Consider the following 22,436-nt stretch of genomic DNA (forward strand, 5'->3'; position numbering starts at 1 on the left):
CAAGTGAATTGGCGAGACAACATTTAAAAGTTGCACAACATGTGATGAAACAAGTAACGGACAAGAAAGCAGAAGTTTGCAGTTTTGCCAATGGAGATAAAGTTTTAGTATTTTTATCAGTGGTAGGTGAACCTTTAAAAGCAACGTTATGTGGACCTTATCAGATTGAAAGGAAATTAAGTGAGGTGAATTATCTGGTAAGAACGCCAGATAGAAGGAAATCTCACCGAGCGTGTCATGTGAATATGCTTAAAAGGTACTTTGAAAGGGAAGGAGAGCAACAGGAGGAGATTTTAGTGATTCTAACTCAAAGTGAAGAACTGAATCCAGATGACTCTGAATTTGACATTCCTCAAATTAATTTGGATAACAAGGATGTTCTTAAAAATTGGGATACATTGTTGAATTACCTTCCAGAGGAAAAACGAACTGACCTGAAAGAGTTATTGATATCACATGGGCTAGTTTGTGTAGATAAGTTGGGAAGTACTAAAATGGCTATATATGATGTAGATGTGGGAAATGCTGTTCCAATTAAACAACATCCATGTAGACTTAACCCTTTAAAATTGGCACAGGTTAACAAAGAAATTGAACGTATGCTTAAAAATGGCATAATTAAAGTGGGTTGCAAAGAATGGAACTCACCCATAGTGATGGAACCAAAACCGGACGGTACCCAATGATTGTGTGTGGACTACAGAAAGGTTAATGCAGTTACAAGAACAGACTATTATCCTATCCCACGCTTGGAGGACTGCATTGAGAAGGTGGGACAATCAGCTTTTATTTCCAAACTGGATTTACTTAAAGGTTACAGGCAGGTGCCTTTATCGGAAAGGGTGAGGGTGATTTAGAGATGTGGATCAGAAATTGGCTAGCTGAAAGAAGACAGAGGGTGGTGGTTGATGGGGAATGTTCAGAATGGAGTTCAGTCACAAGTGGAGTACCACAAGGATCTGTTCTGGGGCCGTTGCTGTTTGTCATTTTTATCAATGACCTAGAGGAAGGCGCAGAAGGGTGGGTGAGTAAATTTGCAGACGATACTAAAGTCGGTGGTGTTGTCGATAGTGTGGAAGGAAGTAGCAGGTTACAGAGGGATATAGATAAGCTGCAGTGCTGGGCTGAGAGGTGGCAAATGGAGTTTAATGTAGAGAAGTGTGAGGTGATTCACTTTGGAAGGAATAACAGGAATGTGGAATATTTGGCTAATGGAAAAGTTCTTGAAAGTGTGGATGAGCAGAGGGATCTAGGTGTCCATGTACATAGATCCCTGAAAGTTGCCACCCAGGTTGATAGGGTGGTGAAGAAGGCCTATGGAGTGTTGGCCTTTATTGGTAGAGGGATTGAGTTCCGGAGTCAGGAGGTCATGTTGCAGCTGTACAGAACTCTGGTACGGCCGCATTTGGAGTATTGCGTACAGTTCTGGTCACCGCATTATAGGAAGGACGTGGAGGCTTTGCAACGGGTGCAGAGGAGATTTACCAGGATGTTGCCTGGTATGGAGGGAAAATCTTATGAGGAAAGGCTGATGGACTTGAGGTTGTTTTCGTTAGAGAGAAGAAGGTTAAGAGGAGACTTAATAGAGGCATACAAAATGATCAGAGGGTTAGATAGGGTGGACAGTGAGAGCCTTCTCCCGCGGATGGAAATGGCTAGCACGAGGGGACATAGCCTTAAACTGAGGGGTAATAGATATAGGACAGAGGTCAGAGGTAGGTTCTTTACGCAAAGAGTAGTGAGGCCGTGGAATGCCCTACCTGCTACAGTAGTGAACTCGCCAACATTGAGGGCATTTAAAAGTTTATTGGATAAACATATGGATGATAATGGTATAGTGTATGGCTTTTGTTTCGGTGCAACATCGTGGGCCGAAGGGCCTGTACTGCGCTGTATTGTTCTATGTTCTATTTCAGCTTTTGTAACTCCAGATGGTATATACCAATTCAAAGTTTTGCCATTTGGCATGAAAAATGCCCCAGCCATATTTCAATTGTTAACTAACAAAGTCGTTTCAGGATTACCCAATTGTGCGTTATACATCGACGATCTGGTGATTTTTAGTCAGACATGGAAAGAACATTTGAAGCATCTGATGGAGTTATTCGATCGACTTCAGGAGGCGGGTTTGGTGGTAAACTCTAAATTTATTTCTAAAAAAAATATTTTTCTTACAGAAAAGTGAAAAGGTGAATAATCAAACCATCTTTGAAGTTGATGGGTTTTTTTTCTTGGGGGAGGTGTCATGGGAGTGTCCGTTTAAGAAATGTTTGTATTGTCACATGGCTTCAGTAATGTCATTGTGTGGGTGGAGCAGGGCTGTGCCTCTGGGTTTTACTTTCGTTTAGAGCTGGGAGCTGGCTGTGGCACTGCGTTTTACTTTCAGTTTACACAGTTGGAAGCTGGATTCAGACAAAAAGGTTTCTTTTGTCTCTCTCTGTATGTTAAAAAGTGTCCAGATCACTTGATAATTTAGAAGTGGTAACTGTTTTCTGGAAAGAATTCAAACCAACTGTTTTGTTAAAAGGGTTTTTCTGGTTTAGTGGATGTTGTTATCAAATTGAAACAGTTGAAAGGCAAGTTATTAAGGGTTATATATATATATATGTAGAGAACTGTAGCTGTGTGGGGGATTTATGTTTGTAGTTGATCAAAATGCTTACTGTATGTGTTTATAAAATGTTAACTGAATTCGTAGAATATACTTTGTTTTTGTTTAAAAGTGTTGAAAGCCTCTGTTGAATAACACCTGAAAAGTAGGCTCTCGTAACCAAAACCTATAAATCGTTGTGGGTCAGGTGAACTCCATGATATACTTGGTGTTCTCTAAACCATGGCCCATACCAACTATCGGACAGATCACCTTAATCGCAAACAGGCATCATCCTTTGGTGTGCATCGTATCAGGAGGATGGGAAACCTCTTAAAGGCAGTTGCCCTACCAAGGGATAGGCCCCACCTCAACTCCCTCCAGCCACCACGACTCAACGAGGATTAAAGCATATTGCCTTGACTTAAAAGTACTGTAAACTTGACCAACACACCTCTGTACATAGTGAAAGCCATTTAAACCAAAGAGACATAAAATAAATATGCGCAAGGATAAAACCAAAGATTGAAAGATGAGCAGAGTCAGCGCTTGCAAATACACAACTGCCCCTGTGTTCACATCAAGTGGCCCCCCCATGACTCAATTTTAAAATCCACATCCTTGTTTTCAATCTCTCCATGGCCTTGCCCCTCTCAATCTCTGTAATCTCCTCTAGCCCCAGAACTCTATGAGACCCTATTTCTGGCCTGTTGAACATCCTTGGTTTTAATCAATCCACCATCGGTGGCAGTACAGTGGCACAATGGTTAGCACTGCTGCATCAGAGCGCCAGGGACCCAGGTTCAATTTCAGTCTTGGGTCACTGTCTGTGTGCCGTTTGTCCGTGCTCCCTGGGTCTGTTTGGGTTTCCTCTAGGTGCTCTGGTTTCCTCCCGCAATCTCAAGATGTGCAGGTTAGGCGGATTGGCCATGCTAAGTTGCCCTCTCGGTCCAAAAAGGTCAGGTGGGGCTATTGGGTTATGGGGATAGGGTGGGGCGTGGGCCTATGTTGGGTGCTCTTTCAGAGGGTCAGTAGACTTCCTTCTGCACTGTAGTGATTCTGTGATGCCTACAACTCCCAAGGCTGTTAACTGGAATTGCCTCCTTAAACATCTTCTGGGGCGACATTCTCCGACCCCCCGCCGGGTCGGAGAATCGCCGGGGGCTGGCGTGAATCCCGCCCGCGCCGGTTGCCAAAGTCTCCGGCACCGGAGATTCGGCGGGGGCGGGAATCTCGCCGCGCCGGTTGGCGGGCCCCCCCTGCTCGATTCTCCGGCCCGGATGGGCCGAAGTCCCGCCGATAAATTGCCTGTCCCGCCGGCGTAAATTGAACCACCTACCTTACCGGCGGGACAAGGCGGCGTGGGTGGGCTCCGGGGTCCTGGGGGGGCACGGGGCGATCTGGCCCCAGGGGGTGCCCCCATGGTGGCCTGGCCCGCGATCGGGGCCCACCGATCCGCGGGCGGGCCTGTGCCGTGAGGGTACTCTTTCCCTTCCGCCTTCGCCACGGTCCCCACCATGGTGGAGGCGGAAGAGACTCCCTCCACTGCTCATGCGTGGGAAACTGTCAGCGGCCACTGACTCTCCCGCGCATGCGCCGCCCGGAGATGTCATTTCCGCGCCAGCTGGCGGGGCTACAAAGGCCTTTTCCGCCAGCTGGCGGGGCGGAAATTCCTCCGGCGTCAGCCAAGCCCATCAATGTTGGGGCTCAGCCCCCAAAGATGCGGAGCATTCCCGTCTGATTGGCGCCGTTTTGGGTGGACATCGCGCCGTTTCTGGAGAATTCCGCCCCATGTCTCCATTTCTTTCTGTCCATAGAATTCCTATAGTGCAGAAGGAGGCCATCCAGCTCATCGAGTCCACACCGACACTCCGAAAGAGTACTCCACCTAGACCCATTCCCATGCCCTATCCCTATAACAACCGCACTTAACCTTTGGACAGTAAGGGGCAATATAGCATGATCTATCCACATAACCTGCACATCTTTGGACTATGGGAGGAAACCGGAGCACCGGAGGAAACCTGTGCAGACACAGCAAGAAAGTGCAAATTCTACAGTCACCCAAGGCCGGAATTGAACACAGGTCCCTGGCACTGTGAGGCAGCTGTGGTAGCCATCATGCTGCCCTTTTTCCTCCATTATGATGCTCCTTATAACCCACCTCTTCAAATAATCATTTGTTTATCTGCCCTAATATTACCTTGCGTAGCTTGGTGCTAAATTTTGTTTTGTAACAGCCATGCAAAGTGTTTGAGACTATTTTATGCCATTAAAGGCGTTAAATAAATTCAAGTCAAAGCAAAATACTGAGGATGATGATGATCTGAAGTACAAACAGAAAGTGCTGGAAAAACACAGAATGCTGATACAATATGTGGAGAGAGAAACAGAATTGGGCAATTCCAAAGGAGTCATATTAGACTCGCAATGTTAACCTGTTTCTCTTTCCACAGATGCTGCCAGACTGGCTGAGTTTTTCCAGCACTTTCTGTTTTTATTTTATGTTATAAAGATACAAGTTGCTACTGTTGACTCTTGCATACAAACATCAATTAGGAACAGGACTAGGACACTCAGCCCCTCAAACCTGCTCCACCATTCAAAAGATCATGGCTGATCTGATTACAACCTCAACTCCACATTGCTGACCCTCCGATAACATTTCACCTCTTGCTCATAAAGAATCTAGCTACTTCTGCTTTAGAAAAAATATTTAAAGACTTTGTTTCATCCGCCTTATGAGGAAGAGAGTTTCAAAGACTTGTCACCCTCTGAGAGAAAATGGGAGATGTCTTATTTTTAAATGGTGACCCTTTGTTTTAGACTCTCCTACAAGTGGAAAGATCCTTTCCAAATCTACCCTGCCAAGGTCCTTCAAGATCTGTTTCAATCAATTTGCCTTTTACTCTTCCAAACTCCTAGCCTGTCCAACCTTTCCTCATTACAGGTATTTGTCTCATACAGTTTCTCTGAATTGCTTCCAACGCATTTACATCCTTCCGCAAATAAGGAGACCAATACTGTAAAGATCAAGAGGAAGGCTGGAGGGCAGGTAGAAGTAGAAAGAAGTTGAACCGTGATGTCACAGCCTTCAGGTAAGGGATTGGCTGGTGACTGGTAAGTAGTTATTCCTTTACTTTCCATCAGGTGTTACCGTGCGGGGCGCAGAGGTTGCCGAGTGAGTGCTTACTGAGAAGGGGAGTGAATAACAGGTAAGCTCTTTCTTTCTTTTTCTTTTTTTATCTAGAGGGGATGGCAGGGAAGGTAGTGCAATGTTCCTCCTACAGAATGTTTGAGGTGAGGGACGACATCAGTGTCCCTGCTGATTTCATCTGTGGGAAGTGCACCCATCTCCAGCTCCTCAGAAACCGCGTTAGAGAACTGGAGCTGGAGCTGGATGAACTTCGGATCATTTGGGAGGCAGAGGTGGTCATAGATAGAAGAATAAAGATAGATGGGTGATGGTGAGAGGGGCTGGGAGGAGCAGTCAGTACAGGGATCCCCTGGTCGTTCCCCTCAGTAACAAGTATACCGCTTTGGATACTGTTGGGGGGGGGGGACTTACCAGGGGGAAGCCATGGGATACAGGTCTCTGGCACAGAGTCTGTCCCTGTTGCTCAGAAGGGAAGGGGGGAGAGGAGTAGAGCATTAATCATTGGAGACTCCATAGTTAGGGGAATAGATAGGAGATTCTGTGGGAATGAGAGAGACTCGCGGTTGGTGTGTTGCCTCCCAGGTGCCAGGGTGCGTGATGTCTCGGATCGTGTTTTCGGGATCGTTAAGGGGGAGGGGGAGCAGCCCCAAGTCGTGGTCCACATAGGTACCAACGACATAGGTAGAAAAAGGGATAGGGATGTAAGGCAGGAATTCAGGGAGCTAGGGTGGAAACATAGATCCAGGACAAACAGAGTTATTCTCTTTGGGTTGTTACCCGTGCCACGTGATAGAACATAGAAAAATACAGCACAGAACAGGCCCTTCGGCCCACTATGTTGTGCCGAACTTTTGTCCTAGATTAATCATAGATTATCATTGAATTTACAGTGCAGAAGGAGGCCATTCGGCCCACTGAGTCTGCACCGGCTCTTGGAAAGAGCACCCTACCCAAGGTCAACACCTCCAACCAACACTAAGGGCAATTTTGGACACTAAGGGCAATTTATCATGGCCAATCCACCTAACCTGCACATCTTTGGACTGTGGGAGGAAACCGGAGCTCCCGGAGGAAACCCACGCACACACGGGGAGGATGTGCAGACTCCGCACAGACAGTGATCCAAGCCAGAATCGAATCTGGGACCCTGGAGCTGTGCAGCAATTGTGCTATCCACAATGCTACCATGCTGCCCTTAAGAACAAACAAATCTACACTATATCATTTTACTGTAATCCATGTACCTATCCAATAGCTGCTTGAAGGTCCCTAATGTTTTCGACATAACTACTTCCACAGGCAGTGCATTCCATGCCCCACTACTCTCTGGGTAAAGAACCTACCTCTGACATCCCCCCTATATCTTCCACCATTCACCTTAAATTTATGTCCCCTTGTAATGGTTTGTTCCACCCGGGGTAAAGGTCTCTGACTGTCTACTCTATCTATTCCCCTGATCATCTTATAAATCTCTATCAAGTCGCCCCCTCATCCTTCTCCATTCTAGTGAGAAAAGGCCTAGCACCCTCAACCTTCCTCGTAAGACCTACTCTCCATTCCAGGCAACATCCTGGTAAATCTCCTTTGCACCTTTTCCAAAGCTTCCATATCCTTCCTAAAATGAGGCGAGCAGAACTATACACAGTACTCCAAATGTGGCCTTACCAAAGTTTTGTACAGCTGCATCATCACCTCACGGCTCTTAAATTCAATCCCTCTGTTAATGAACGCTAGCACACCATAGGCCTTCTTCACAGCTCTATCCACTTGAGTGGCAACTTTCAAAGATGTATGAACATAGACCCCAAGATCTCTCTGCTCCTCCACATTACCAAGAACTCTACCGCTAACCCTGTATTCCGCATTCATATTTGTCCTTCCAAAATGGACAACCTCACGCTTTTCAGGGTTAAACTCCATCTGCCACTTCTCAGCCCAGCTCTGCATCCTATCTATGTCTTTTTACAGCCGACAACAGCCCTCCTCACTATCCACAACTCCACCAATCTTCGTATCGTCTGCAAATTTACTGACCCACCCTTCAACTCCCTCATCCAAGTCATTAATGAAAATCACAAACAGCAGAGGACCCAGAACTGATCCCTGCGGTACGCCACTGGTAACTGGGATCCATGCTGAATATTTGCCATCCACCACCACTCTCTGACTTCTATCGATTAGCCAGTTCGTTATCCAACTGGCCAAATTTCCCACTATCCCATGCCTCCTTACTTTCTGCAGAAGCCTACCATGGGGAACCTTATCAAATGTCTTACTAAAATCCATGTACACTACATCCACTGCTTTACCTTCATCCACATGCTTGGTCACCTCCTCAAAGAATTCAATAAGACTTGTAAGGCAAGACCTACCCCTCACAAATCCGTGCTGACTATCCCTAATCAAGCAGTGTCTTTCCAGATGCTCAGAAATCCTATCATTCAGTACCCTTTCCATTACTTTGCCTACCACCGAAGTAAGACTAACTGGCCTGTAATTCCCAGGGTTATCCCTTGTCCCTTTTTTGAACAGGGGCACGACATTCTCCACTCTTCAATCCCCTGGTACCACCCCTGTTGACAGTGAGGACGAAAAGATCATTGCCAACGGCTCTGAATTTCATCTCTTGCTTCCCATAGAATCCTTGGATATATCCCGTCAGGCCCGGGGGACTTGTCTATCCTCAGGTTTTTCAAAATGCCCAACACATCTTGCTTCCTAACAAGTATTTCCTCGAGCTTACCAGTCTGTTTCACACTGTCCTCTCCAACAATATGCCCCATCTCATTTGTAAATACAGAAGAAAAGTACTCGTTGAAGAGTAATGATAGCGAGACGAAGAATAGGGAGAGAGAGGAGTTGAACACGTGGCTACAGGGATGGTGCAGGAGGGAGGGTTTCAGATTTCTGGATAATTGGGGCTCATTCTGGGGTTGTGTGGAACCTCTACAAACAGGATGGTCTACACCTGGACCAGAGGGGTATCAATATCCTGGGGGGGTAATTTGCTAATGCTCTTCGGGAGGGTTTAAACTAGTTCAGCAGGGGCTTGTGAACCTGAATTGTAGCTCCAGTATATCGGGGTTTGAGAGTAGTGAGGTCATGAGTAAGGTTTCAATGTTGCAGGAGTGTACCGGCAGGCAGGAAGTTGGTTTAAAGTGTGTCTTCTTCAATGCCAAGAGCATCCGGAATAAGGTGGGTGAATTTGCGGCATGGGTTGGTACCTGGGACTTCGGTGTTGTGGCCATTTTGGAGACATGGATAGAGCAGGGACAGGAATGGTTGTTGCAGGTGCCGCTGTTTAGATATTTCAGTAAGCTCAGGGAAGGTGGTAAAAGAGGGGGAGGGGTGGCATTGTTAGTCAAGGACAGTATTACGGTGGCAGAAAGGACGTTTGATGAGGACTCGTCTACTGAGGTATTATGGGCTGAGGTTAGAAACAGGAAAGGAGAGGTCACCCTGTTAGGGGTTTACTATAGGCCTCTGAAAAGTTCCAGAGATGTAGAGGAAAGGATTGCAAAGATGATTCTGGATAGGAGCGAAAGCAACAGGGTAGTTGTTATAGGGGACTTTAATTTTCCAAATATTGACTGGAAACGCTATAGTTCGAGTACTTTAGATGGGTCCGTTTTTGTCCAATGTGTGCAGGAGGGTTTCCGGTCACAGTATGTAGATAGGCCAATGAGAGGTGAGGCCATATTGGATTTGGTACTGGGTAATGAACCAGGACAGGTGTTAGATTTGGAGGTAGGTGAGCACTTTGGTGATAGTGACCACAATTCGATTATGTTTACTTTAGTGATGGAAAGGGATAGGTATATACCGCAGGGCAAGAGTTATATCTGGGGAAAAGGCAATTATGATGTGATGAGGCAAGACTTAGGATGCATCGGATGGGGAGGAAAACGGCAGGGGATGGGCACAATGGAAATGTGGAGCTTGTTCAAGGAACAGCGACTGCGTGTCCTTGATAAGTATGTACCTGTCAGGCAGGGAGGAAGTGGTTGAGCAAGGGAACCGTGGTTTACTAAAGCAGTCGAATCACTTGTCAAGATGAAGAAGGAGGCTTATGTAAAGATGAGGCATGAAGGTTCAGTTAGCGCGCTCGAGAGTTACAAGTTAGCTAGGAAGGACCTAAAGAGAGAGCTAAGAAGAGCCAGGAGGGGGCATGAGAAGGCTTTGGCAGGTAGGATCAAGGATAACCCTAAAGCTTTCTATAGATGTGTCAGGAATAAACAAATGACTAGGGTAAGAGTAGGGCCAGTCAAGGACAGTAGTGGGAAGTTGTGCTTGGAGTCCAAGGAGATAGGAGAGGTGCTAAATGAATATTTTTTGTCAGTATTCACACAGGAAAAAGACAATGTTGTTGAGGTGAATACTGAGCTTCAAGTTACTAGACTAGGAGGTCTTGAGTTTCATAAGGAGGAGATGTTAGCAATTCTGGAAAGTGTGAATATAGATAAGGTGCCTGGGCCGGATGAGATTTATCCTAGGATTCTCTGGGAAGCTAGGGAGGAGATTGCTGAGCCTTTGGCTTTGATCTTTAAGTCATCTTTGTCTACAGGAATAGTGCCAGAAAACTGGAGGATAGCAAATGTTGTCCCCTTGTTCAAGAAGGGGAGTAGAGACAACCCCAGTAACTATAGACCAGTGAGCCTTACTTCTGTTGTGGGCAAAATCTTGGAAAGGTTTATAAGAGATAGGATGTATAATCATCTGGAAAGGAATAATTTGATTAGAGATAGTCAACACGGTTTTGTGAAGGGTAGGTCGTGCCTCACAAACCTTATTGAGTTCTTTGAGAAGGTGACCAAACAGGTGGGTGAGGGTAAAGCAGTTGATGTGGTGTATATGGATTTCAGTAAGGCGTTTGATAAGGTCCCCCACGGTAGGCTACTGCGGAAAATACGGAGGCATGGGATTCAGGGTGATTTAGCAGTTTGGATCAGAAATTGGCTAGTTGGAAGAAGACAAAGGGTGGTGGTTGATGGGAAATGTTCAGACGGAGTCCAGTTACTAGTGGTGTACCACAAGGATCTGTTTTGGGGCCACTGCTGTTTGTCATTTTTATAAATGACCTTGAGGAGGGCGTAGAAGGGTGGGTGAGTAAATTTGCAGATTACACTCAAGTCGGTGGAGTTGTGGACAATGCGGAAGGATGTTACAAGTTACAGAGGGACATAGATAAGCTGCAGCGCTGGGCTGAGTGGTGGCAAATGGAGTTTAATGCAGAAAAGTGTGAGGTGATTCATTTTGGAAGGAATAACAGGAAGACAGAGTACTGGGCTAATGGTAAGATTCTTAGCAGTGTGGATGAGCAGAGAGATCTCGGTGTCCATGTACATAGATCACTGAAAGTTGCTACCCAGGTTGAGAGGGTTGTTAAGAAGGCGTACGGTGTGTTAGCTTTTATTTGTAGAGGGATTGCGTTTCGGAGCCATGAGGTCATGTTGCAGCTGTACAAAACTCTGGTGCGGCCGCATTTGGAGTATTGCATGCAATTCTGGTTGCTGCATTATAGGAAGGATGTGGAAGCATTGGAAAGGGTGCAGAGGAGATTTACCAGAATGTTGCCTGGGAAGATCTTATGAGGAAACGCTGAGGGACTTGAGGCTGTTTTCGTTAGAGAGAAGAAGGTTAAGAGGTGACTTAATTGAGGCATACAAGATGATCAGAGGATTGGATAGGGTGGACAGTGAGAGCCTCTTTCCTCGGATGGTGATGTCTAACACGAGGGGACATAGCTTTAAATTGAGGGGAGATAGATATAAGACAGATGTCAGAGGTAGGTTCTTTACTCAGAGAGTAGTAAGGGCGTGGAATGCCCTGCCTGCAACAGTAGTGGACTCGCCAACACTAAGGGCATTCAAATGGTCATTGGATAGACATATGGACGATAAGGGAATAGTGTAGATGGACTTTAGAGTGGTTTCACAGGTCGGCGCAACATCGAGGGCCGAAGGGCCTGTACTGCACTGTAATGTTCTATGTTCTATGTTCTAATACCACAGGCAGTACTCTACATTGCTCTCACCATGCGCCGAAGCACAACTTAACACATGCAGAATAAATGTAAAACTTGTAATAAGTTAAGATTTTACAGCAACAGCAATAACAAAAAAGGGCTCCAAAGCTTGACAAGAGTTGATTTATTTCGCAATGTCAATGGTAAAGTCGATGTGAACTACATTCTCCACTTATCTGCGTGGGTTTCACCCCCACAACAGAAAGATGTGCAGGTTAGGTGGATTGGCCACACTAAATTGCCCCTTAAATGAAAAAAAAATTGGGTGCTCTAAAATTTTTAAAAAAAGTTTAAGTGAACGAGTGAGCTTTGCCAGATGTTGTTGTGACTCTGACTCCTGGAACTGCCTCAGCCCCTCCCTCTTCCTGACTCCCCTTGGCCCCGCCCCCGTTGCTATGAAGGAGGCCGCGGCGCCGCCGCCAATCAGCAGGCGCGATGCTGGTGGGTGGAGGCAAAGGGGAAAGAGGCGCTGCTCAACATGGTGGAAGTGCTGCCGTTGAGGCTGTGAGTCGGACATCGATTACCCACCCGGCTGCCCCTGTCACTCCCTGCTCGCTCGTGAGGCAGGAGCCCCGGCCTCCTCTGCCCCCCACCGGCTCCCTGTCACCCCTTCCCCGGCCACCATGCTGCTCTCCCTCGTCGTCCACACTCACTCGCTCCGCTACTGGCTGCCGGCCGCTGTGATGATGGGCACGGCCCCGGTGTACCTCCTCACCTGGGCGGCCTGGCGCCTCCTCTCCATGCTGTTGCCCGCCCGCCTGTACCACATCATGGACGACCGGCTCTACACCATCTACCAGAGTGTCGTCCTCTTCTTCTTCGAGAGCTACACCGGGGTGGAGGTGAGAGCTTTTGCCCAGACACTGCCTGACAGGAGGGGGTGGGGTAGGGTTGCCCGGGTGGGCAGAGAAGTAGACCACTCACTGCGTTCCAGTCTGCTCCAATACTACCATGTTTGGGTGTGTTTTTGCCGCCCCCCTCCACCCCGACTGGGTTGTGAAGTTGTAGCAAGTCCGCAGTATATCTAATATTGGCCACAAAGTCAGACTGTGGAATAAAGTGGCTGAAACTCATCCAGACTGTCTCGTCTCCTTAGTCTTTGCTGAAGAGTACAGATCTTTAGTTGGATTCTAGTCCAACAATAACCATTGAAATCTTCCCAGAGGGAGCCTTAGGGATAGTGTGGTGGGGTGTTCATAGGCCAACTGAATGCTGGCTGCCCTCCTGCAACTTTCGTGTATGATCACTGGATAGCTGTCTAGCATGAGAAGTCCTGTCTGAGTTCAATCAATACAGAATACTGAGATATTGAAAACAGCTGAATTATCACAGGGCAAACATTGCATCTTTTAGTGTCACACTGTTTACGCATTGTCTAATTGATGGGGCTCTCATCTTGATTTGAATGGAATTTTGTCATCATTCCCACCTTCGTGCAAATAATGTGTAAAAGGTTAACCTGGGACTTTACTATTTTTGATAGCATGGAAAATTAAGACACGTGCTCCATTGAAGAGTAACCATGTTGTACCAGAGAGGGTGGTATGGTGGCACAGTGGTTAGCACTGCTGCATCACAGCACCAGGGTCCCAGGTTAAATTCCAACCTTGTGCATCTGCCTGTGGAGTTTGCACTTTCTCCCTATGTCGGTGTGGGTTTCCTCTGGGCACTCCGGTTTCCTCCCACAATCCAAAGATGTGCAGATAAGGCTGTGCTAAGTTGCCCCCTAGTGTCCAAAAGATTAGGTGGGGTTACTTGGTTAGGGCGATAGAGTGGGGCGTGGGCCTAGGGTGAGTTCCCTTTCCAAGGTTCAGTGTAGACCCGATAGGCTGGATGGCCTTCTTCTGCACTGTAGGGGTTCTATTATTCTATATCTTGGTTCAGTGCAGCATTCAACAAAATTTTTAAAAAATCAAAAATCAAAAAAATCTTTTCATTGTCACAAGTAGGCTTACATTAACACTGCAATGAAGCATCTGTGGAAAACCCCTAGTCGCCACACTCCGGTGCCTTTGTGGGTACAGAGGGAGAATTCGGAATGTCCAAATTACCTAATAGCACGGGGGCGATTCTCTGAGCCCTGCGCCGGGAGTGCGATTCTCTGAGGTGCGGAGAAGCGGCGCCATTTGCGCCGGTGCGTGTGACGCTGCGGCGGGCCGCTGATTATCTGGCCCAGATGGGGCGTGCAGCCGCGCGGATACGACCGTCCCGCCTGCGCTGTTCACCCCTGGTCGCTGCCGGCGGGAACTCTGCGTGTAGGGTCGGCCTGTGGGGTGGGGAAAAGCGATCCTTCACCGGGGGGAGGGGGGGGTGCGGGGGACCACCGGTTGGGGTCTGGCCCACGATCTGGGTCCACCGATCGTCGGGGCCCCGCCAGCCTACTTTGTTGCACGGCTGGCCCTGAACACTGAAGCCATGTTGAGTCGGGGCCGGCGCGCTGAAGAAGTCCCCCGCGCATGCGCAGGTTGGCGCGGTGCCCATTTGGCACCGGGGAGCGAGGCTGGAGCGGTGTGAACCGCTCCAGCGCCGTGCTGGCCCCCTGTGGGGGACAGAATCGGTCGTATCCGGGCCCGTTTCACGCCGTCGTGAAACGTGACGGCATTCACGACTTCGCAAACACTTGGTCTCCATTTTGGAGAATCGCCCCCCCCCCCCCCCCCCCAAACGTCTTTCAGGACTTGTGGGAGGAAACCGGAGCACCCGGAGGAAACCCACGCAGACACTGGGAGAACGTGCAGACTCTACACAGTGACCCAAGCCTGGAATCGAACTTGGGACTGTGGTGCTGTGAAGACATAGTGTTAACCACTATGCTACTGTGTTGCCCACTGAAGTAAACACCCAACAGAAAAGTAACTTTTTGGGGGATAGGGTTGACACTTTTATCCCAGTCATCATATTCATTGAACCTGAGACTGTCAAAGCATTAAATATCTGAAGTATTAAATTCTCCGATGTAGCTCATTTGTGATTTCACGTGACATATGCATATATTATGCATAAATATCAGTCACATATTCTATTCTTAAATTACACCATGTGATAGTTTGTGTACAAAGGAACAAAAATGGTCCCGCATGGATTGTTATTTCAGAATTAGGTGTATACTTGCAGATTGCATCACTGAATCTAAATAATCGGCCCATTTGCAGCAGGAGCTGTTGTATGCTTATTTTAAAAAAGAATGGTTGTGACATTTCAATACATGTTTTCTGTAAGATTTAGGAAGTTTTTGTCAAATTTGTAATATGAAAATCTCTATACATGCAGAGGAGTCTGGAAGCTACTTTAAATTCTTAGCTGCTGACAACTCCATGATCTACTTCAATGTAATCTTTCTTAACCCCTGAATTGCTTGTGATTTATCACCCAAGACTGCCTACTTTTTGCATGTGAAATATTCCATTTATTGCTGAAACACTCATAAATGCTTTTGTGTTCTCTAAACTCAATGATTCCATGTTTTCCTCGTAAATCTCCAACCCCCTAAACTTCAGCTGATTCAAAAGGCTAGGGGCTGTTTAGCACAGGGCTAAATCGCTGGCTTTGAAAGCAGAGCAAGGCAGGCCAGCAGCACGGTTCAATTCCCGTAACAGTCTCCCCGAACAGCCGCCGGAATGTGGCGACTAGGGGCTTTTCACAGTAACTTCATTTGAAGCCTACTTGTGACAAGCGATTTTCATTTCATTTTCAAGTTAGCTGCCCAAGCCTTGGAGAGCCAATAATCCTGTGCTCACAGCTCCAATTCTGGCCTCTTGACCCTCAATGCCCACCAATGCCTTCAGGAAGTGAAGTCATGAAATTCTCTCCCTGGACATCCCTGCCTAGGTAGTTCTCTCCTTTTAAGTTGCTACTTTAAACCTACTCCTTTGACCAAACCTTTGACCTCCTGTTCTGATATCTCTATATGGTCAAGTGACAAATTTTGATTGATTGCTACTGTGAAACGCATGTGGGTATTTTACTTAATTTAGGTGCTTTTTTGTATTTGGTTTAGTCTAGTTGACTCCTTATTTGATGTAAAACTGTCGAAAGTAATGGGCAAGTTGCACTCTTCGTGTTCTAGAAGTTTTGGTTTTGCACTGGTAATTGATGCAGCTAACTCCTTTTTAAAAAAATTTCTGAGAGAAAGTGGTGTTTATAATTATTGTAAATTCACATTTTGTGCCTAACACTCCACTCAACTGATTTGTACTTAGTAAGACTGACTAGTATTTTGTTGCCTAATGTTATAATGTAAATTCTTGCACTTTCTGACATTGAGCAGGTCGTGTGGTGCAGGGTAGTGATGAGGCTTTCCCAATGAACAACTGGGCTCATCGTTTGTCTAGATATTGAAGCACACACCAGGTCATTGAGTGCGCAAGGTGTTACAGAAGCGGTTGGTTGTGTTGTCAAAGAAAAATGCCTAGTTTTAATATCCCATGATAACTTTCAATTGCTTTAATACTTTGTAAGCAGAAATAATTTAGAGCCTGCACAAAACTGCACTGTTGTCCCTTGGAGACTTTTGTCTTTTATTCCTACCTTTTTTTACAGCACAGAAAGAAGCCCGTTGGCCCATCATGTCTGTGCAGCCATCCAGCACCTATCTATTCTAATCCCATTTTCCAGCACTTGGTCTGTCGATGTGTGTACTATGGGGTTTCAAGTGCTCATCTAAATGCACCTTAAATGTTGTGAAGGTTCCTGCCTCTATCACCCTTTCAGGCAGTGAGTTCCAGATTCCTATCCCTCTCTAGGTGAAAAAGTTTTTTTTTTTCCAAATCCCTTCTAAATCTGCTGCCCATTTCGTTAAATCTATGCCTGTGGTTGTTGACCCCCACTGAAGTGGAAAGGCTTATTCCTATCTATGTCCTTCATAATTTTTTATACCTTAACCAAGTCCTCCCTCTACCTTCTCTGCTCGAAGGCGAACAGCGGCAGCCAAATCTTCATAGCTGAAAAGCACCAGCACAGGCACAGAACATACAGTGCAGAAGGAGGCCATTCGGCCCATCGAGTCTGCACCGACCCATTTAAGCCCTCACTTCCACCCTATCTCCGTAACCCAATAACCCATCTTAACGTTTGTGGACACTAAGGGTAATTTAGTATGGCCAATCCTCCTAAGCTGCACATCTTTGGACTGTGGGAGGAAACCGGAGCACCCGGAGGAAACCCACGCAGACACGGGGAAAACCTGCAGACTCCGCACAGACAGTGATCCAGCAACATCCAGGTGAATCTCCTCTGAGCCCTTTCTGGTGCAATTGCATCCTTCTTATAATGTGGTAACCAGAACTCCTTTAGAATCGTAGAATTTACAGTGCATTTGGCCCATCGAGTCTGCACAGGCCATTGGAAAAAGCACCCTACCCAAGTCCGGACCCTACCCAAGCCCACACCCCCACCCCATCCCTGAAACCCAGCAACCCCACCCAACCTATTTTGGGCACCAAAGGCAATTTAGCATGGCCAATCCACCTAACCTGCACATCTTTAAACTGTGGGAGGAAACTGGAGCACCCGGAGGAAACCCACGCAGAAGGGGGGGAGAACGTGCAGACCCCGCACAGACAGTGACCCAAGCTCGAATCGAACCTTGCACCCTCGAGCTCTGAAGCAACTGTGCTAACCGTCGTGTTGCCCTAGAATACTGCACACACTACTCTAGCTGTGGCCTAACCAACATTTTATACAGTTCCATCATAACCTCCCTGCACTTGCATTCCATGCCTCGGCCAATACCCACTAGTATCCCATATGCCTTCGTAAACACCTTCTCTATCTTTCCTCTTGCCTTCAGGGACCTATTGACATGCACCCCAAGGTGCCTCTGGTTCTCTGTGCTCCCTAGCATCCTATAGTTCATTGTGTATTCCCTTATCTCGTTAGTCCTCCTAAAATGCATCACCTCTCACTTTTCAGGGTTAAATTCTATTTGCCACGGTTCTACCCATCTATGTTGCTCTGTAATCGAAGGTATTCTTCCTTGCTATTTACCACGCCATCAATTTTTGTAATTTGTGAACTTACTGATCCTAGACACACATTCCCATCTAGATAATTCATGTACACTACAAACAACAAGGGACCCAGCACAGACCCCTGTGGTACACCACTGGACACAGGCTTCCAGTCACAAAAACAACCATATACCAACGCCCATTACCTCCTGTTGCTCAGACAATTTTGGATCCAATTTGCCAGATTGCCCTGGATCCTATGGGTTCTTTCCTTCATGTTCAGTCACCCATGCAGAACCTTGTTAAAGGCCTATCTGAATTGATGTAGACTACATCAACTGCACTAGCCACACTTCGTCACCACCTCTTAAAAATGTAATCAAATTTGTTAGATATGATCACCCCTTGACAAAACCATGCCGCCAATCCTTGATTAATCCTTGCCTCTCCAAGTGGAGGTTAATTCTGTCCCTTAAAATTCTTTTTAATAATTTCCTTCCTACTGATAGATTCACTGGTCTGTAATTTCCTGTTATTTCCCTTCTTGAATAATGGTACTACATTAGATTCCCTCTCTGGCACCTCACCTGTGGTCAGATGAAAATTAACATCAGAGCCCCTGCAACCTCATGTCTTGCCTCCCAACAATCGAGGATGCATCTCGTCTGGGCCTAGGGATTTATTCACTTTAAAGCCCGCTAAAACCGCTAACACCGCCTTCCCCTTGATGCTAATCTGTTCAATTATATCACCGTCCCCTTCCTTGCTTTCTGTACTGACACAGTCCTTCTCCATAGTGAACGCAGATGCAAATTTTAATACCCTACCTACGTATTTCGACCACACGCATGTTGCCACTTTAGTCCCCAATAGGCTATACTCTTTCCCTGGTTAACCTCTTGCTCTTTATATACTTAAAACACCCTGGGATTTTCCTTTATTTTGCCCATCAGTGTTTTTTATGCCCCCTATTTACTCTCAATTTATTTTTAAATAGCCCCCTGCAACTTCTATACACATCTAGAACATCCACTTTTTCCAGCCCCCAATAGTTGATAATTTTGTATAGGTAACCATTGTTCTCTCGGGCCTCGCCCAAATGACCATTCTTCATGTCTGAACCTAATTAGTGATTTTCAGCAGGCTACTCAAATGTAGGTGGCTTTTCAGGCAAGAAATGCTCTCTTCTTGGTGATCCCTACACATGCATTTCTAGCAGATGTCACTCAGTTAGAAAGAAAGCTATACTTTGGATAAAGGGGAACTGGTGGATGTACTGTATTTGGGTTTCCAAAAGGCATTTTATGAAGTTCCTATCAAGGGTTATTGTGGAAAAGAGAAGTTCATGTAGCAGGGGATAACATATAATAATAATCTTTATTGTCACGCAGAGGCTTCCATTAACACTGCAATGAAGTTACTGTGAAAAGCCCCTAGTTGCCACATTCCGGCACCTGTTTGGCTACACAGGGAGAATTCAGAATGTCCAAATTACCTAACAGCACGTCTTTCGGGACTTGTGGGAGGAAACGGAGCACCCGGAAGAAACCCACGCAGACACTGGGAGAACGTGCCGACTCCGCACAGACAATCACCCAAGCCGGGAATCGAACCTAGGATGTCGGTGCTGTGAAGCAACAGTGCCATATTGACATGGAAAGAAGATATAATGAGTGGGGTGCCACGGGTGCTGGGACCTCTACTGTTTACAATTTTCTATAAATTACTTAGATGAGTTGTGAAGAGGACTAAAAGAGGCTACAAGACATATTGGAAGGTTAAGTGAGTGGACAAATATCTGGCAAAGTGTGGGAAAATTTCAAATTGTGTATTTTGGCAGGAAGAATAACAAAATAAGCATATTATCTAAATGGTGAGAGATATCAGAGAGATCTGAGTGTCCCAGAGCATGAATCACAAGGTTAGCATGCAGGTATAGCAAGTAATCAGGAAAACCAATAAAATGTTATCAGTTATTGCGAGGGGAATTGAATACAAATGTTGGGAGGCTATGCTTCAGTTGTACAGAGCACTAATGAGTTCCCATTTGCAGTACTGTGTATAGTATTGGTCTCCTTATTTAAGAAAAGATAAATGAGCTGGAAGCAGTCCAAAGAAAGTTTACCAGACTGGTTGGACACAAGTTGTATTCACGAGTTTAGAAGAGAAAAAGGCAAATGGTTTGAAACAGATAAGATCCTGAGGGCTCTTGACTGGATGGACGACGAGAGAGTGTTCCCTCTTGTGGGAGAAACTAGAAACCGGGTCTCTGTTAAAAATATTAAACCTGAGATGAGGTGAAATGTTTTCCCCGAGGAATGTGAGCCTTTAGAACTCTCTCCTCGAAAGGTGGTGGAAGTAGTCTTTGAATATTTTGAAGGCAGGATGGATAGATTCTTGGTGAGCAATGGGGTGATATCGGTGGCAGGCAGGATGTAGATTTGAGGTGACGATCAGGTAAGCTGTGATTTTATCAAATAGCAGAGCAGGCTTGAGGCGGAATGGCCAACTGCTGTTCCTTATTTGTATATTCGGTAGCAGTCATATGCTCATTCTATCCTCACAACAAGTGTGAGGAGCTCACGGAATTCTTTGTGACTAAGAATAATAAGACCATTAGTTCAGCCGCTTCCTTCCCCTTCTCCACCAAGGAACTGTCCTTGGTCTCTTCCTCATGTGCATGCTGCTCTGACAGCATTATTCAAAGTCACGGGCTGAAATGTTATCTTCCCCTGACCGGTTACAAGATAGGGCTATAAAATTGTATGGGTGGGATTCCCTCTGAAGTCCTGCCCACCACAAACCAGTTGTGATTTTACGCCAGGGCGAGCCTAGCCTTGTGAGGTGGCGGTGGTGGGGGGGGAATCTTTCTGGTTGAAAGGAGGTGGGACATCTGCATCAAAATCCCCCATCTGACTTGTGGTAATCTCACCTTTGAGCCCAGAGACCTATCTTCTCCCCTGACCTAGCATCCCGCCTCCCCAAAGCCTTCTGAAACATTTCTGCACCAGCACATTCGCTGCTGATAATCTAAGCATTATCTTGTAACCTTCATACTCGCCTATTCCGGACCAGCCTCCCCTCCGTAAACTTCACATTTAAAATTTTTCTTCTGCCATCGCACACCAAATCCTGCTTACCCATTACCGCTTTTCTCACTGATGGTCATTGGCTCCAGGTCCCTGTCACTACAAATTTAAAATCCCTATATTCATGTATTCTAAATTTCTTTACAGCTTCACCTCTCCCTATCTCTGTAACTTGTTTCCCTCTGAACTACACCTTTCTCTGATTCTGGTATCTTATCTTCTCTCTTCATTCCACTTCAGCCTTCGAGGCCATTTACTGCAAAGAGAAAATGGTGGTATTCTTTTCTTTTGATAAATCATTTTGTGTGCTGCTGTGCTTGAATCAGCTTAAATGAGTAGTGCACCACTGAGACAAAGCCAGGTTCCCATCCGAGTTTTGCACCTTCCAGACTTAGATGTATATTGTCATTCGTTCATTGGCGCCGAAGTTGATCTGTCATAATGCAGTACCCACAAACAATGATCTCTCAGCCCATTGATGCACAGCAGCAATGAATGATTTAGCAAGTAGATGTGAAATGGAAATCCTATTTTGTTCGCTCATTGTTTCTACATGTAGTGACACCACAGTGCTAAATAATCAAGCCCCCACATGCCTTTTATCATATGCAGATAACTTCTGTCAGTAACAGCTGCAGCTGTATATAAAGTATACAGCAGTTTAGACCATAAGACCTAGGAGTAGAATTAGGCCACTTGACCCATTGAGTCTGCTCCGCCATTCAATCATGGCTAATATTTTTCTCCTCTCCATTCTCCTGCCTTTTCCCCATAACCCCGGATCCACTTATTAATCAAGAACCTATCTATCTCTGTCTTAAAGACACTCAAGTGATTTGGCCCCCACAGCCTTCTGCAGCAAAGAGTTCCTTAGCTTCACCACCCTCTGGCTGAAGAAATTCCTCCTCATCTTTGTTTTAAAGGATCATCCTTCAGTCTGATGCTATGCCCCCTGGTTCTAGTTTTTCCTATTGTGGAAACATCCTCTCCACATCCACATTATCAGGGCCTCTCAGTAGCCTGTAAGTTTCAATAAGCTTCCCCCATTACCTTCCTAAACTCCGAGTACAGACCAAGAGTTCTTGACCGCTCCTCATATGACAGGCTCTTCATTCCAAGGACCATTATTGTGAACTCCTCCGGACCCTTTCCGATGCCAACACATTCTTCCTTAGATATGGGGCCCAAAACTGCTCTCCATACTCGAAATGGGGTCTGACCAGAGCCTTATACAGCCTCGGAAGTACATCCCTGATCTCGTATTCTAGCCCTCTTGACATGAATGCTAACATTGCATTTGCCTTCCCAACTGCCAACTGAACCTGCAAATTAACCTGAAAAGAATCTTGAACTAGGCCTCCTAAGTCCCTTCGTGCTTCTGATTTCATGAGCTTTTTCCCATTTAGAAAATAGTCTGCCTCTGTTCTTTATACCAACGTGCATAACCTCACACTTTTCCACATTGTATTACATCTGCTAGTTCTTTGCCCACTCTTCTAGCCTGTCCAAGTCCTTCTGCAGCCCCCCTGCTTCCTCAATATTACTTATCCCTCTGCGTATCATTATATCATCTGCAAACTTAGCAACAATGCCCTCAGTTCTTTCTTCCAGATCGTTAATAGTTAAG

At 46.1% G+C, this 22,436-nt stretch overlaps 1 protein-coding gene across 2 annotated transcripts in view; it reads left to right on the top strand.

The window, feature by feature from the left end:
• The first annotated feature begins 12,205 nt into the window (after window positions 1-12,205).
• Window positions 12,206-22,436, top strand: part of agpat5 (1-acylglycerol-3-phosphate O-acyltransferase 5 (lysophosphatidic acid acyltransferase, epsilon)) — a 201,226-nt gene continuing 190,995 nt past the window's right edge. For both annotated transcript variants that reach the window (XM_072498605.1, XM_072498606.1), the window contains exon 1: window positions 12,206-12,614. In XM_072498605.1, the coding sequence (XP_072354706.1) occupies window positions 12,396-12,614 (219 nt within the window). In that variant the 5' untranslated portion in view covers window positions 12,206-12,395. The remainder of the gene's footprint in view (window positions 12,615-22,436) is intronic.

This window comes from Scyliorhinus torazame, chromosome 4 (assembly GCF_047496885.1).
Source record: "Scyliorhinus torazame isolate Kashiwa2021f chromosome 4, sScyTor2.1, whole genome shotgun sequence".
NCBI classification, from domain to species: Eukaryota; Metazoa; Chordata; class Chondrichthyes; order Carcharhiniformes; family Scyliorhinidae; genus Scyliorhinus; species Scyliorhinus torazame.